At 49.6% G+C, this 13754-nt stretch overlaps 2 protein-coding genes across 4 annotated transcripts in view; both read right to left on the bottom strand.

Annotated features, from left to right (window-relative positions):
- Positions 1-4537: 4537 nt before the first annotated feature.
- Positions 4538-13754, bottom strand: part of LOC120901445 (myosin-VIIa) — a 33343-nt gene continuing 24126 nt past the window's right edge. For all 3 annotated transcript variants that reach the window (XM_040309404.1, XM_040309402.1, XM_040309405.1), the window contains exons 4-11: positions 12464-12724; positions 8270-12399; positions 7941-8204; positions 7735-7874; positions 6450-7671; positions 6219-6365; positions 6032-6152; positions 4538-5964 (exon numbers count right to left, since the gene is read on the bottom strand). In XM_040309404.1, coding sequence (XP_040165338.1) covers positions 5758-5964; positions 6032-6152; positions 6219-6365; positions 6450-7671; positions 7735-7874; positions 7941-8204; positions 8270-12399; positions 12464-12724 — 6492 coding nt within the window. In that variant the 3' untranslated portion in view covers positions 4538-5757. The remainder of the gene's footprint in view (positions 5965-6031; positions 6153-6218; positions 6366-6449; positions 7672-7734; positions 7875-7940; positions 8205-8269; positions 12400-12463; positions 12725-13754) is intronic.
- Positions 12832-13724, bottom strand: LOC120901446. Its single transcript, XM_040309406.1, has one exon. The coding sequence runs from the start codon at positions 13600-13602 to the stop codon at positions 12853-12855; it is 750 nt and encodes a 249-aa protein (XP_040165340.1). The 5' UTR covers positions 13603-13724; the 3' UTR covers positions 12832-12852.

The raw sequence follows: 13754 nt of genomic DNA, 5'->3' as shown, positions 1-13754 counted from the left end.
GTTCCGGTGCCGTGATTTTCGCGGGAACCAAATCCACCCAATTCCCACGGAAGAGTAATCCGTCCGGAAACAAAAGCCCACCGCTGCACCACCGATAGGCGGGAGAAGAAAACACAGTGAAAACACGGTTGTCTTCGTGACGAGCTGCCTACTGCGACTGATAATCAACACACGCAGAAGCTTCCCCCCCCCTCCCGCTGGTGGGGAGGTGGAAGGCACGGGTCACTAAATAATTGTAGCAGGTGAAGCTCTCCCCGTTTGTGTTCGCATTAAAACAAGATGCGCAACAGCTTACGCATCAAATCTACTACCAAATGGGGGCACCGTCGGTCTCGTGTGGAATGTAAAGATTAAATTGTTTAAACCCCGCTCCCGGGGAGGCGTGGGAAAAACAAGTGAGACCACCCCAACCCGGTCACTGGGAGAGAAATGTTAAAAAGGGGTTTGTAAAGCTCGTTTCGATACGCTTGACTTATTGCATTTGTGATGAACTTGTTTTTTTCTTCTTCGCTCACTCCATTTTCTTTTATTTCATTCCAGAGGCCACGACGATGATGAACCTGACCCTACTGAGGAGAAGCTGCTGATTGTGTTAATAAGTTCTTGATAGATAGTAGGCCGGGGCTGGTTGCTCGGAAAAAAGACCCCGTCGACGCTGTTTTCTCATGCCAAATCACCCTCGAGTGCAGTGAAAATGATCTGTGCAGGGTGGTTTGGCCGGGGGGAGGAGAAGAAGGACAGCGGGACAGTTACCACCTTATCTGCTCACAATCGCACAAGAATGGTTAAATGGTTGTGGGAAGGAAAGCATACACGAGAGAGAGAGAGAGGTAAGAGGAGTGAGAGAGAGAGGCGTCACATTGTATTCTGATTTATTTTCTATTTTCCCGACTCATCCCATTCCTCCGCCTGCCCCACGCCGTGTGCATTGGGCTGTGGAGGTGCAAGCTTTTCCGAATGATAATGTGGTTGTGTTTTTCTTCTTTCTCTTCCTTATTTTTTTGTAGCTGGCTGCTTCGGAAGGTTTTTCCTTTTCTTCGCTCTTTGCACTTTGCACGAGCGGGATGAATTTCACCGCGGAAGAGGTTACTTCCGATCGGTAGGCTCATCAGTTTGCCAGTGTACGCTCGGCTCGTGCCGAGGTAAGATCGATTGCAGCACCGTGATCGTTAGCAGCAGCAGCAGCCCAATACTGGCAGCTACTAATGAAGAAGTGGCAGCAACCAACTGATATTGTGATCATGCCGATTGGAGACTGCAAAAAGCTTTAATCATAGGGAGTGTAGTGCCTGCATGATCGGAGCCGGTTGCCTGAAGTGATCTGTCTGTGTGTCCGTGCGTGTTTAGTGTGGAGTGACCAAGGTGTGCTAGTGAAGAAGCCCTTCCCGATTGTCGTGTGGACGATCAGAGCTAATTGGAGTATTTCTTGAGGAATATTTTTGACAAGCTCATGAAATCTTTGATTAGGTCTGGTTGTTCGGTACGACCAGCGCTCTTCAAAAGGCTGCTTTTACCAATGTGTCGAGTTACAGGACAAAAGAGTGCAATTATGTGAATATTTTAAATTAGTTAACTGACTATGTAAATAAACATAGAACGCTTTGAGTTTAGTTTTAGGAAGTGTATTTTAACCAAAATTCAACAGAATCGATGCAAAAGGCTCCAAAATACATCAAGAAAGCGAACGTTTCTATAGTTACGGATCATTGTACTAAAAATAATTATACTAAATGGAGGCGCCTCGTTTGTCGAGCCGCTTAACGCTTATTATTGCTGCTCTTTCTGCAATTTTTTGTAATGTTAATTTAAAGTTATTTTATGTTTTTAAATTGAACGTATCATAACTACTTCGATATCAAGCAAAGCATGATCGTTTCACTTTGATATTTGTTTTCATATATAAGAGCGTTTCAATTGCTCCAGTATTATTTATACCATCTCTGTAGAAATACTTATTTGAATGATTAAAACAATCAAATCATTCGCCTTAACGGTTGTATCTATTTCAGCATTTTTCAGTACAATAAAACAAGCAATAAAAATATAATTACACATATCTTTGTATGCATCTTTCAGACATCCGAAGATAGCTCATACGAATATCTGACAATTCTGCTACGGGGTAAATTAGGCAAGGCAATGAGTGGCAAACGGTTAGATTTATTACGTGTTTTGTACCAACTAAGTATCATATCTCAAAACAATTTCATAGCGCAATCGTATCTGCCCTAACAATTGCAAACTAAATTAAATTATACCTCAGACCTCAATAATAAACGCACACACCCGACCAGATGCCGATGCCAATTGAAAAGATAATTCGCTTCGTCGCTGCATCCTAATGATCACTAATTGTGGGAAGAAAATATCTTACACGGCAAAGTGTAATAAATCAATCCGGACCAGAATGAGTTCACGCCACACGTTGCTGAAAAATGGAGAAGAAAAATTAATTCTATTTTTTCAGTTCCCCCTTCAGTACAGATGGGGAAGAACGACGACTGCTGCTGTCTCGTTTTTACACCGTGGTGGGGTAAAAACACTGATGCGTGGAGCAAAAGAAAAAAAAGTGGGAGGAGATTGGACGCCAGCGAAGCGTGTTGATGCGCTGTGGAAAACGCTTTCGGAGCTTTTCGGAAGCTTTTGCAATGAAGTGTAATGGAATAAAAGAAAGAAAGCACCAAAAACGGCTATAACTGTGGGTTTCTCGTTTGATAAAAAAAGTCTCTTGCGGATGCTACTGAAGGAGGAAGGAATGAGGTATGAGGAATTCTAAACCAGAGAGGGATTGCGAAAATTTGCTTATGAGCGGAAAATGGGTTCCTTTTCTCGGAATCCCATGCGGCCGCTTAGTTTAGCGTACGCCCCTGTCTATTGTTGCAAAAAATGACATCATGCTTTGTCCAAATATCAACCAATAACGTGCAACATAATCTAAAAAATAAATTAACCATCATTTGGCATCAAGGGAAAGCTGCGTGGAGACCCTGTAGTAGTTGATACCTATTTAAGCTCTAGGTTATAAATACATATCGGCCTAATCAGTATAAGCATGCTGTAGCGCAGATATGATCAATTAATTTCGGATGAATAAGTTCAACAGTTAGCCGGTATCATGGTACAGTTGTCAACTCGTACGACTTAACAACATGCCCGTCATGGGTTCGATCCCCAAATAGACCATGCTGCCATACGTAGTATTGACTATTCTGCTATAGAGGGGAAATCAATTAGTCACTGAAAGCCAAGCCCACAAGTAGTGGTACAAGCAGGCCTTAACCGACAACGATTGTTGAGCCAAAAAGAAGAAGAAGTTCAACAGTTACGTCTTGGGTAAATTTCATTCAAGCGTTTCGTTATTACCAGGCAGATGACAAGCACTCATCAGGTAAATTTAACAAAACTCAAACACGTTGACTATGTGAAGTAGTTACAGCTAAGCTTTTTAAAAATTGTCCGAAACATATTTTTAACCGTATGTTAGCCATACACACCTTACTACTGCCATGCGGTCCGATCACGTACTTGGATTTAAACTTATAAATTTAGGCTAATACGCTTCAAGTCTTTAGAAAAAAATAATAAAAAAGGTTCCTCTTACTTAAGAGCCACTGACAGGCCCTAACATTTTTGCTGAGGGTGGGAGGGTGCATGATTCGCCAGCCTCGGCGCCCCAACGTCCATCCTTCCGGGGGCCCTTGTCGCTAATACTCTGTCCACTACTAATACATACTGCATACTATAGACTAGCGATCTACGGGGCCCCAGGTGACCCCCAAGTTCGCCTACTGTTAGATCCGCCCCTGTATGACAGTATGGTCGTGACGTCAAGGATCAAAACTTCTTGACCACCAAACATTGCTTCAAAATTTTTCATGAAGGTCAATTAAAGGTTAATATGCTTGATTGTTTGATCATATACGCTATTAATTATGTTTTAACAATCATTCAATCCTGACAAGAAACATGAAACGTATAATACAAGGGTTTTCAGGGATTCTCATGGAAGGGTTTCAGGGTTCTCTCTTTGGAACACTTTCATGGCTCTTTCTTACTGGAATGTACTTTATGTGATGAAAATTGGACTGTATTTATTTTTTGGATACATTAAATGCCGGTCTCGTGGTACAGTTGTCAACTAGTACGACTTAACAACAATAACAAATAAATAACAATAAGTCACTGAAAGCTAAACCCATTAGTGGGTACAAGCAGGCCTTGAGCGACGACGGTTGTCTAGTTTCCAATGTGAATGAAGAAGAAATGCAACAAGATTTTCCAATGTGGCTGTCCAAAGTACCCTTTTTTGTATAAGGTCAAATTCCCATCACATAACGTTCATTTCCCGTAAGAAAGAGTCAAGAAAAGGTCCCAAAATTAAATGAACCCCTGAAATTGTTCTGATAAGAAAAGTTGAAATTGTTCTCGATCGGAAGTTTTGTAGCGGAATGTTAAACAGCGGCGTGTTATAATTTCTTAACTATTTGATTCGCAAAAGCTTCTTTCTTTCCACCTCACAACAATCGATCCACCCGCGCTTTGTCACTTGTGTCTGTATTTATTGCATAGAGTTCGATCTCAGAAATAAGTAACTAATAACTGCCATTCAAACGTTCTAACAACACCGGCGCACCATGCTCGTATAATAATCATACATAAGGACACTTACTAAACCACCGCCGTACTGTCTGCCCGTTGCCGTCGCTTCTGCCTCGCTTTCTCATACACACCCACCGTGCTACATCATATCGGCAGCGGTATAAAAGAAAATAATGCTCATTACAACTCAATTACACCTCAATAATAATTACTATCAATCAGCGCGCGCACCATTAATCTATCATTACAAACCGTTCTACGAAGACGATAGAGAAAAAAAAGCACGGAAACTCAACGCACACACACACACACACCCACCACACGGTTGTTTGATTGTGCGCGTTTTAATGCCTCTTGTCGTGGTTCTTCTCTACTTCTTTCAAGTATGCTTGAGTGTGTGTTAAGCAAAGGGGAAGAAAAACTTAAACTCCTTAACAGCTAATGAGGATGTGTGCTACGCAAAACCAGCTTTCCCTCTAACGCGCCGTTCGCGTTTCCCTCTGTACATCCGTGCCCAACGCACACATACACACACACACACACACACCTTCTAAAAGCAAACACGAACACGCTGTTTATGTATAAAAACTACCAAATGCCATTTGTTTTGATTTAAAATTTAGAGAATTCAGCCCCATTTTTCATCCCCTCATGCTGCCGTGCGTTTGCGTAAAACTAGATGAATAAAATAATTCTAACTACGAAGAGAAGGCAAAGAACAAGAACTAACAAACTACCGTGTTTTCTTAGTGTTTCCTAGCTTTTCTTTTTTTTTTGCGCATTAATCAACAATGTTTGTCTCCCGTGTGGAGTCCCACCGTGGTTGGTTCGTTGGTAGTGGATCGTTTCCAAAACGGATAGCGAACGATCACCACAACCACCTCCGCCACCACCACCGTCAGTATCGTCCTTTCCCGGGAGAGTTTTTCTTACTGCTTAACGATCGTGATAAATATTTTGTGCTAATTTACGTGTATGTGTTATGTTTTTTTGTTTGCAACAGTCAGCTCCACTTTCGATTGCAAAACACTAAAACGAAAAACGAAAAAAAAAAACCCTCTAAAAGTACTATGCCAGCACCATCGGCTGCCCTTTTTCTTCCATTTTGGACGGAACTGTACTGAAACGCGGAGCGGATGCACCTTTTTCCCCCCGTTTTTACTTGACACGAATCGTGCGCTGCTTGTTCATGTTGGTCAGCATGAGCGAAATGTAGGACGTGAGCAGATCGTCCATCTTGTAGCCGAGGGAGGTTTCGCAGAGCAGCTTCGAGCCGCGCACCAGATTGCCGATCGTCATGTGGAAGTAGGTGTTGCCGGAGGACCAGTTCGAGATGCGCGTGAACGGATGCGTTACCAAGATGTCCTGTGGAAAGAGTGAGATGGTGCATTAGAAGATGATCTTCCTCAAGTAATCGCTCATGAGAACCTACCTTGGACGTGGGATGTATTAAGCTGACGCCGTGCTTGTTGATCGCGATCAGCAACATCTCCGGATAGTTCGGCTCGGTCGTCTGCTTTACCTCGAAGAATGCCGAACCAAACGTTGGCCATCTTTAAAAGGGGAAAATGGAAGTAGTTAATAACCCTTCACAACTCTCCAATAGATCCTTCACTTACCTGTACACGATCTTCAGGAAGGTAATTTTGGCATCCTCCGGTGACATACCGGCATCCTGATTGTACGCCGCCACGATCGATCGCTTCCAGTCGTTCACGTTCTGCAACTTGATCAGGTCGGACGGTATCAGCTCGCGAAGCATTTGTCTGGAGAAAAAAAGATTAAAACATCATCAGAGCTTGCATGCAAACCCACCTGCTATGATAACATAGCGTCCTCCAACAACTTACGGTATTGCTTGCAGCTCCTGTTTACTCTCCCCGAACCGTACCCGATACACCAGCGCCGCCAGCTTGATCGCCTCCTCCTTCGAGCACTTGTGGTACCCGCGCAGCAGCTTCGGCAGCTCCTGATGATAATGGAAGATCAGGTCCGCATTCTTGTCCTTCCCCGGCACCGTGTTCGTCCACAGCTTCTTCATGAAGAACACCTGGTACGTGAACTGTGGGTTCGAGCCGTCCCGCGTCGGCCGCGCCTTCTTGATCCAGTCCGTCAGATGGCGCACAAAGTCGAAGAAGAAGTCTCCCTCTGGCACTGAGATTACCTTGTCGGCGATCTTCACGAACAGGCTGAAGCCCTCGCTCGAGCGCAGGTTCAGCCGCTGCGAGATGTTGTGGCAAAAGTCTTTCGCCCGGGTCGATGAATCCACCTCGAACGCTTCGTCCGTGTCGTCCGGGAAGTACACCTTGTGGAAGATCTGCGTCGTCTTGTGCTGGATCGCTTCCACCTCGACCTGGTGCGGCGGGTACTTGCGCTGCCCGTTCCGGATCGTCTTCTGCAGCCGGTGCAGCGAGTCCTGCGATATCGGGTGACGGCGGGTGCGCAGGAAGAGGGTCAGCTCTTTCAGCAGTTGCTGGCTGCACGCAAACAGCCCAGTCGAGAGCCACATCAGCTCCCAGCCACGTTCCTCCGACAGCCGGTTCCGGTTGTCCGTCAGCTGCTTCATCAGCTGGCAGTAGATCTCGTCGCGCAGTATCTCGTGCTTCAGCGGCCCGTCGAAGATGTGATCGGTGATCTCGTTGCCGATGCGCGGTCGCTTCGATGGCAGATCTCCCATGTACTTCATGATGGCAATGAACGCTAGACAGGACTCTTCGGACAGCTCCTCCTTGGCGAGAAGCTTCTTCAGCAGCGGTTGCTTGAGGGGTTCGCGCGAGTAGCGCCACAGTTCATCGCCACCGCGGCCCTTGGAGCTGAGTGTGCTGAGCGCTTTCGACATGGTGCGCTTGGGCGGCGGTCGGAAGTGATCGAGCGAGTATTCGGCTAAACTGTGCGGGCGATCGCGTCCTTCGGTGCTGCCGTTCGAGTGGACCGAGTTCAGGCGCTTGCCGTGATGGGCATCTTCAACGCTAAACAGGGCCAGTATGTCCGGTGGAGGCTTCGTGAGCGTGGGCAGAACGTAGACGATCTCTGCTGGGAAGTCACCGCGCTCTTGCGTTCGCTCACAGCATCCTGGAAGTAGGAAGTTTCGCTAGTGAGAGAAGGTTCGTCGCTTGTATCTGCATCATCACTTACCTATACACCATCCAGAGTTCAGTACCGTCTCGCCAGTGCTTTCGTCCTCCAGTATAATCAAATCACCCTTCAGGAAGGACAGGAAGCTGGTCCCCTCGCCCGGTGCCTTATAGTCCTGCAGTGCTATCACATACTTTGAGCTGTTTTAGGAAAGAAAACTTAGATTTACGTACAACACCTCCTCTACACACGCTTCTATTGCCTACCGTTTCTTCAATCCCTCCAAGAAGTACACGACCAGATCCCTTATATCCTCCGCGTTCGGGCTCTGGAAGGTGAACTCCTCGTTCCGCACCGTCGACAGCGAGAACGTCTGCGTAAACACCTTGTTCGTCTTTTGACTCGAGACGGCCGTAATCTCGGGGAAGGACAGCTCCAGCAGCACCTGCTCCTGATCGTCCACCACGTACACGCCCGTCCAGTTGACTGCAATGATGACGTCATTCTTCGGCAAATTTGGACCAGAGTTTCTGCAATGCGAAGTTGCGTTAAATAAACAATCCCAAAGACCCTTATCGTTTCTAAGACCACCAACCTGTATGCTTCATAGAAGCGTGAAAACAGCAGCGGCCACTTGTACTTCGCGTAGCTCACCACGTCCTCCTTCACCTTCAGCGCGGCCGCCTTATCCTTCAGATAGTAGCTCTTCTTGTACGCGGTCAGCACGAGCGCCGCCCAACGGTCGATCGCCTTCTCGATCCCGGTCAAACAGTAGTCCGGTATGAAGTTGGGCAGCAGCGTGTACAGCCGATCCATCGACATGTCCGTACTGTACTCGATGTAGTACTGCTGGGCGGCAATCATCGCCAAGTCCTCCTCCTTGTCGCACCGATACTCGCCGAACTTGACGCCCCGCACGACCTGCTGGTAGATCAGGTTCGTCGCCACCTGATCCTCGATCGGGTTGTGCCACGGGGCAAAGATTTCCTTGCGGAAGAACAGCCGCCACGGTGCGTTCCGCTCCTGAGCACCCTGCTCCTTCGCGTACTGTTCACACTGGGAGATGGCATCCATCACGTGATCACCGCCACTACCAAGCGAAGACACCTTATCGAACAGTGCAATGTAGAGCGAAAAGCCAAACTGATCTTTCAGCGTAATCTTGTCGGACAATTGATTGCAGAGCTCCCGTGCCGTGGTAGCCGAGTCCGCCAGCAGTGTCTTGGTGTTACCGTCCATAAACGTGATCGGTAGCATGATCGGTTTTTTCGACTTGGTTGCCTGCAGCTCCAACCACGAGGGAGGTTGATTACGGGTACCATTGTTAAACGTACGCTTCAATCGCTCCTCACAGTACGGCGCATAGCCCGGTGGACCTTCGCGAATGAACGACCGCAGATAGTTGACAAACTTCTCCGACGGTGCAAAGCAACCGACACACAGCGACAGCAAGATCCAACCCCGAGCGTGCGATGACTTGGAAGGATTGTTCGTGAGTTGCTTGCAGATCTGACAGTAGATCTCATCGCGCAACTCCGCCCTCAGTATACCATGCCCAATGATAAAGTGTAGCTTCTCCAAGTTGGACGTGGGGCGTGACTCCAGCCACGACTGATAACTATCCGCCGTATACTCCTCATCCTGCAGCCGACGGCGCACATCCTCACCCAGCTTGTTCTTCCGCTTCAGCGTCAGCGATACCAGCTTGTGGCGAATCGAGCGCGGCTTCTGCTTCAGGAACGCCTCCGGATCCAGCCCCATCATCTGCGCTTCCTGGAACTCTTTGCTGCGGATAAAGTTACGCCCCAGCGTGGCCGTCACCTTCGACATTACGGACGTGTTATCGCGATCCATCGTGTGATACCGCGGCTCCGGCAGATCCCCCGTAAAGCGCAAAATCGTAATCCACAGTGCCTGCGCCGCCAGCTGATCGCCCTGCGTGTGCAGCGGTAGCAGCGGATGCTTCAGCGGCTTCCGCGAGTAGTAGTGCGTGATATTCCCCTGGAAGTAGGTGGCCGCAAACTTCTGGAACTTGAACTCGCTCAAATCCTCCTCGTCCTCCGAGATGGTGTGTATCGGGCCAATAATATCATCATGGCTGCCCGCATTCACCGGCAGATCGTTAAACACGGACGTTTCCCGGCCACCGTGCGGTGTCGGCGCCTCACTGCTCGAATCGGGCAGAAAGTCAAACATCGCCTCCACCAGCTTGCTATCGTCGACCGGTTCGTCCGCCTTCCGGGCCGCATCGTTGATGATGTTCTTCTTCACCTCGACCCGGCGCCGCTCCTCCAGCTCGATCTCAATCTCCTTCCGCTCCATCTCGTTTAACCGATCGCGATAGTGCTGCTCCGCAATCTCCTTCGCCCGCTTGTTACCCTGATGCTTCAGCTCTTCCTCCTCCATGCGGCGCAACCGCAGCGCCTCGTGATGGCGCCGATACTCGAGCTTCAGCTTGTGGTAGCGCTTCATCGCGATCATGCGCCGCACGTGCGACTGGATCTTGATCACCGCCCACATCTTGTGGCCGTACTCACGCCGCACCAAGTACCCGCGGATGCGTGCCTGCAGCCGCACAATGTGCCCCCGCAGATGGCGGAACCGGTGGCTCAGTACACGCGAACGGATCAACGCCTGCAGCCGCATGTACCCTATGCGCATCTTCTTGTAGCGCTGGCGCTGTGCGTACCCCTTCCAGTACTTCTGGATCGTGATCGCTGCCTGACGCATCCGCAGAAACCGACGTCGATACACCCAACCACGGATCGAACGCTGCAGGATGAGGATCTTGCGCGTCAGCACCCGATCACGCTCCTGCTCGAGGAACAGATCGTGCGCATCCTTCAGGAATACCTTCGTGTGCCCCAGCTGATAGTCGGACCGGCCCAACACAGTCGCACAGATCTTCGACGTTGCCATCCGGCAGTCCGTTCGGTGGGCCGGCGGTATGCCATTGATCAGAAACCGGTACCGCTCGACAAAGTCGCGGAAGTTGTGCCGTATCGGATAGCCGGCGCGTCGAATGCGGATCGTCTCCATCATGCCGGAGTAGCGCAGCTGCCTGCAGCACAATGCCCGATCGAACATCATCGGCTTCTTCAGCTCGTTCGGCTTAATGCACCGAATGAAGAACGGTTGACACTGGCTGAGCGTTTTCATCAGCGAATCCAGACTCTTCTTGAACTGCGTGGAAAGTGTCGGCGTACGCTTGCGTGTCTCCGCCCCCATTCCAATGTCCTCTGCAAACACCAGCTGCAGGAATTTATTGGTCGAGCTCGAAATCAGCTGCAGCAGATCGGCACTAAACGTGTCACGGTTCTTCTCCAAAAAGCCGCGCGTATCATAAAACACCACCCCGGCAAAATGGTTCAACCCGAAGCTCGTATTAATGTCCGACTTGGGCTTCAGATAGTTCCGATGCGTCCCATGCGTTTTGTGCAGCTTCGCCAACATCGTCTGATCCGTCCCCTTCGGGAACTTACTCTCCTCGTCGATCAGCGCCATAATGTTCAGCTGCTTGATCGCAATCAGATCCAGCGCGTCCTGATTGTCCACAAACTCAATGTGCTGCCAGTTGATGCTCTCGTGGTTGTACTCCTCCTGCTCCAGCTTGAAGATGTGCTGCACGAAGAACTGCTGCAGGTTCTCGTTCGCAAAGTTGATGCAAAACTGCTCGAAGCTGTTGTGGTCGAAGTTCTCGAACCCGAAGATGTCCAGCACACCGATGGCACTGCGCGTCGACGACTTCGGCTTGTAGATGGCCTGATTGATCTTCTTCACGATCAGCACAAACAGCCGCCCGTAGATGCCCTTCACGAACGCGTCCCGCACGTCCATCGACTGGTCGCGGGACAGCGTCGACACGACCGTTTCGCCGTGCGCGAACAGCGTTTTGCGCGTCAGCGCATCGATGAACGGTTGCAGCGGCACCTCGAGCAGGTTCGCCACCCGCTCCACGTTGATGTGCTCCGGGATTTCCGTCGCGTCCAGATTGTCGATCACGGTCGCGTTGTACTTGATGTTGCCGGTGTGCAGCAGCGCGGCAAGCAGCTTCAAGATTTCCCAAATCTCGTGATCGGAAAAGCAGAGCACCTTCATCGCCGACCGTATGTCGGCAAACTCGGCCGCATCGTTGCGTCCGTCGCACCGGATACAACCGCCCCCGGTCAGGTACCGATAGTCGGACGCCTGTCCCAGATCTAGGCGACGCTTCTCCTCCGGTGACAGTCCCGCCAGCAGACAGTAGAAGATGTGATAGTTCCGCTCGTCCGCATTCTGCGACACGATGCGCGACTTCTCCAGCAGGTACTGCTCGATCTTGGCGCCCTCGATCACACCCGCACTGTTGAAGTGGATGTCGATGTACTTGCCGAACCGGGACGAGTTATCGTTGCGGACCGTTTTCGCATTGCCGAACGCTTCCAGGATCGGGTTCGCTTCCAGTATCTGCTGCTCGATCCAGGAGTGTTTGCCACTGATCGCGGCCAGATACTGCAGGATCAGCTTTGTACTTTCCGTCTTGCCGGCGCCCGACTCGCCCGAGATGACGATGCACTGATCCTGCCCGTATCGGCGCATGTGCGCGTACGAGTTGTCACCGATCGCGAAGATGTGCGGGGGCAACTCACCGATCTTGCGCTCCTTGTACAACTTAATCTGGTCGGCGGTGTAGATCGGCAGTATCTGGTACGGGTTGACGGCGACCAGAATCGAACCGGTGTATGTCTAAAAAAGAGGAAAGTATGTTAATGCCCAATGTCCCGAGGTTCACATTTGAGGTCTCACTCACATAGATCAGATTTTCGTTGTATCGGATGAGCAGGTTCCGCAGAATGCCTGCCTCGTGTAGATCGCCCAGAGATATCATATCCTCTACGCCCTGCACCGAGGAGGCGTGCATCGCCTTGATGCGTCGCTCCGGCGTCAGCCATTGCTCGTTGCCGTCGTCGTCGCGCACCTGAATCCGTCGACCCTCCGCTGAGATTACACGAGCCCCGATCGCTACATCGAACTCTCGTCCGGACACGGGCTCGATCCAAATATAATCACCCTGGAAAAGAGGAGCAAATGAGATACGATTAATGCTGAGCACTTTGTTGGAAACGGATCTCAGGGAAATTCTTCTTAATTGAAATGACATCAAAACTCCTCAAATACATCAATCCTTTGTTTTATTATCTAACATGGTCCATCAATCATGACTTCCAGCTTTATCAACGATGTCCCTCCGTGCGATAGAACATCGATTTCCTTCCGCTGCAGCTGCAGCAGGTTCCATTCCTTCGACAGACATCCGATGCCCGGAAATTCCGAGCTCGAGTTCGTCAGCTCGCGCAACTTCACCATACTTCTTCGCCGATGACGCAACAGCACATCGCTCACGGACAAATACCCAAGCAACGGAACGCTTGTGCTCATCGTCAGCAGCCAAAACACTAACGAAACATTCCGCTCTTCACCCTGCTGATGTACTTCTACCGCCACCTCCTCGTGAAACCGTGTCGTGCGGCAACCCATCACCAGCACCGGCAGAAAGTCCTTCAGATATTTGTACTGCTGTGGGAGAAATTGATTCTCCGTTGCGTAGCCCACCGCGGCGGGTCTGTTTTCCGGCCGGCAGGGTTCACGCCCCCCGTACGCTAGAATACCGAGACAGAATGGTTCGTTCAGCGGAAAGGCACTTTCCTCGAACTGAAACAGCATCGTTTCGCGGTCCTCAATGGCGATAAAGTTAAGGTGCGAATGGTCGCGCAGATAGTGCTGCAGGAAGTTCGACGCCAGAAGGATCTGGTCGCAGTCCGGCTGGGGACAGTGTGCCGGTGCGATTGTGTTCGATTTCGTTAGTTTGGAAGCAGCTGGTTTCTGTTGTTGTTGTTGCTGTTGTTGTTGTTGTTGGGTCGGTTTTCGAATTAGCTTTAATCGTTGCATTATTCGATTGCAAAAAGTGGGAAATGGTATTTTCAGGTAGATATTTCTTTGTTTTCTCCGAGTGTTTGAAGATTTGATGACAAACTGGAGCAAAGGACAATCTTGTTTGACAACGCGTCGGTGCTTACTCTGATCGGAAATGCATACCCATA

The sequence above is a fragment of the Anopheles arabiensis genome, chromosome 3, assembly GCF_016920715.1.
Source record: "Anopheles arabiensis isolate DONGOLA chromosome 3, AaraD3, whole genome shotgun sequence".
Lineage (NCBI taxonomy): Eukaryota > Metazoa > Arthropoda > Insecta > Diptera > Culicidae > Anopheles > Anopheles arabiensis.
This window is presented reverse-complemented; position numbering and strand designations above follow the sequence as displayed.

Bases quoted from the DNA above. Each gene is read 5' to 3' on its own strand.
- LOC120901446 (XM_040309406.1), bottom strand. From the start codon at position 13,602: ATGCAACGATTAAAGCTAATTCGAAAACCGACCCAACAACAACAACAA.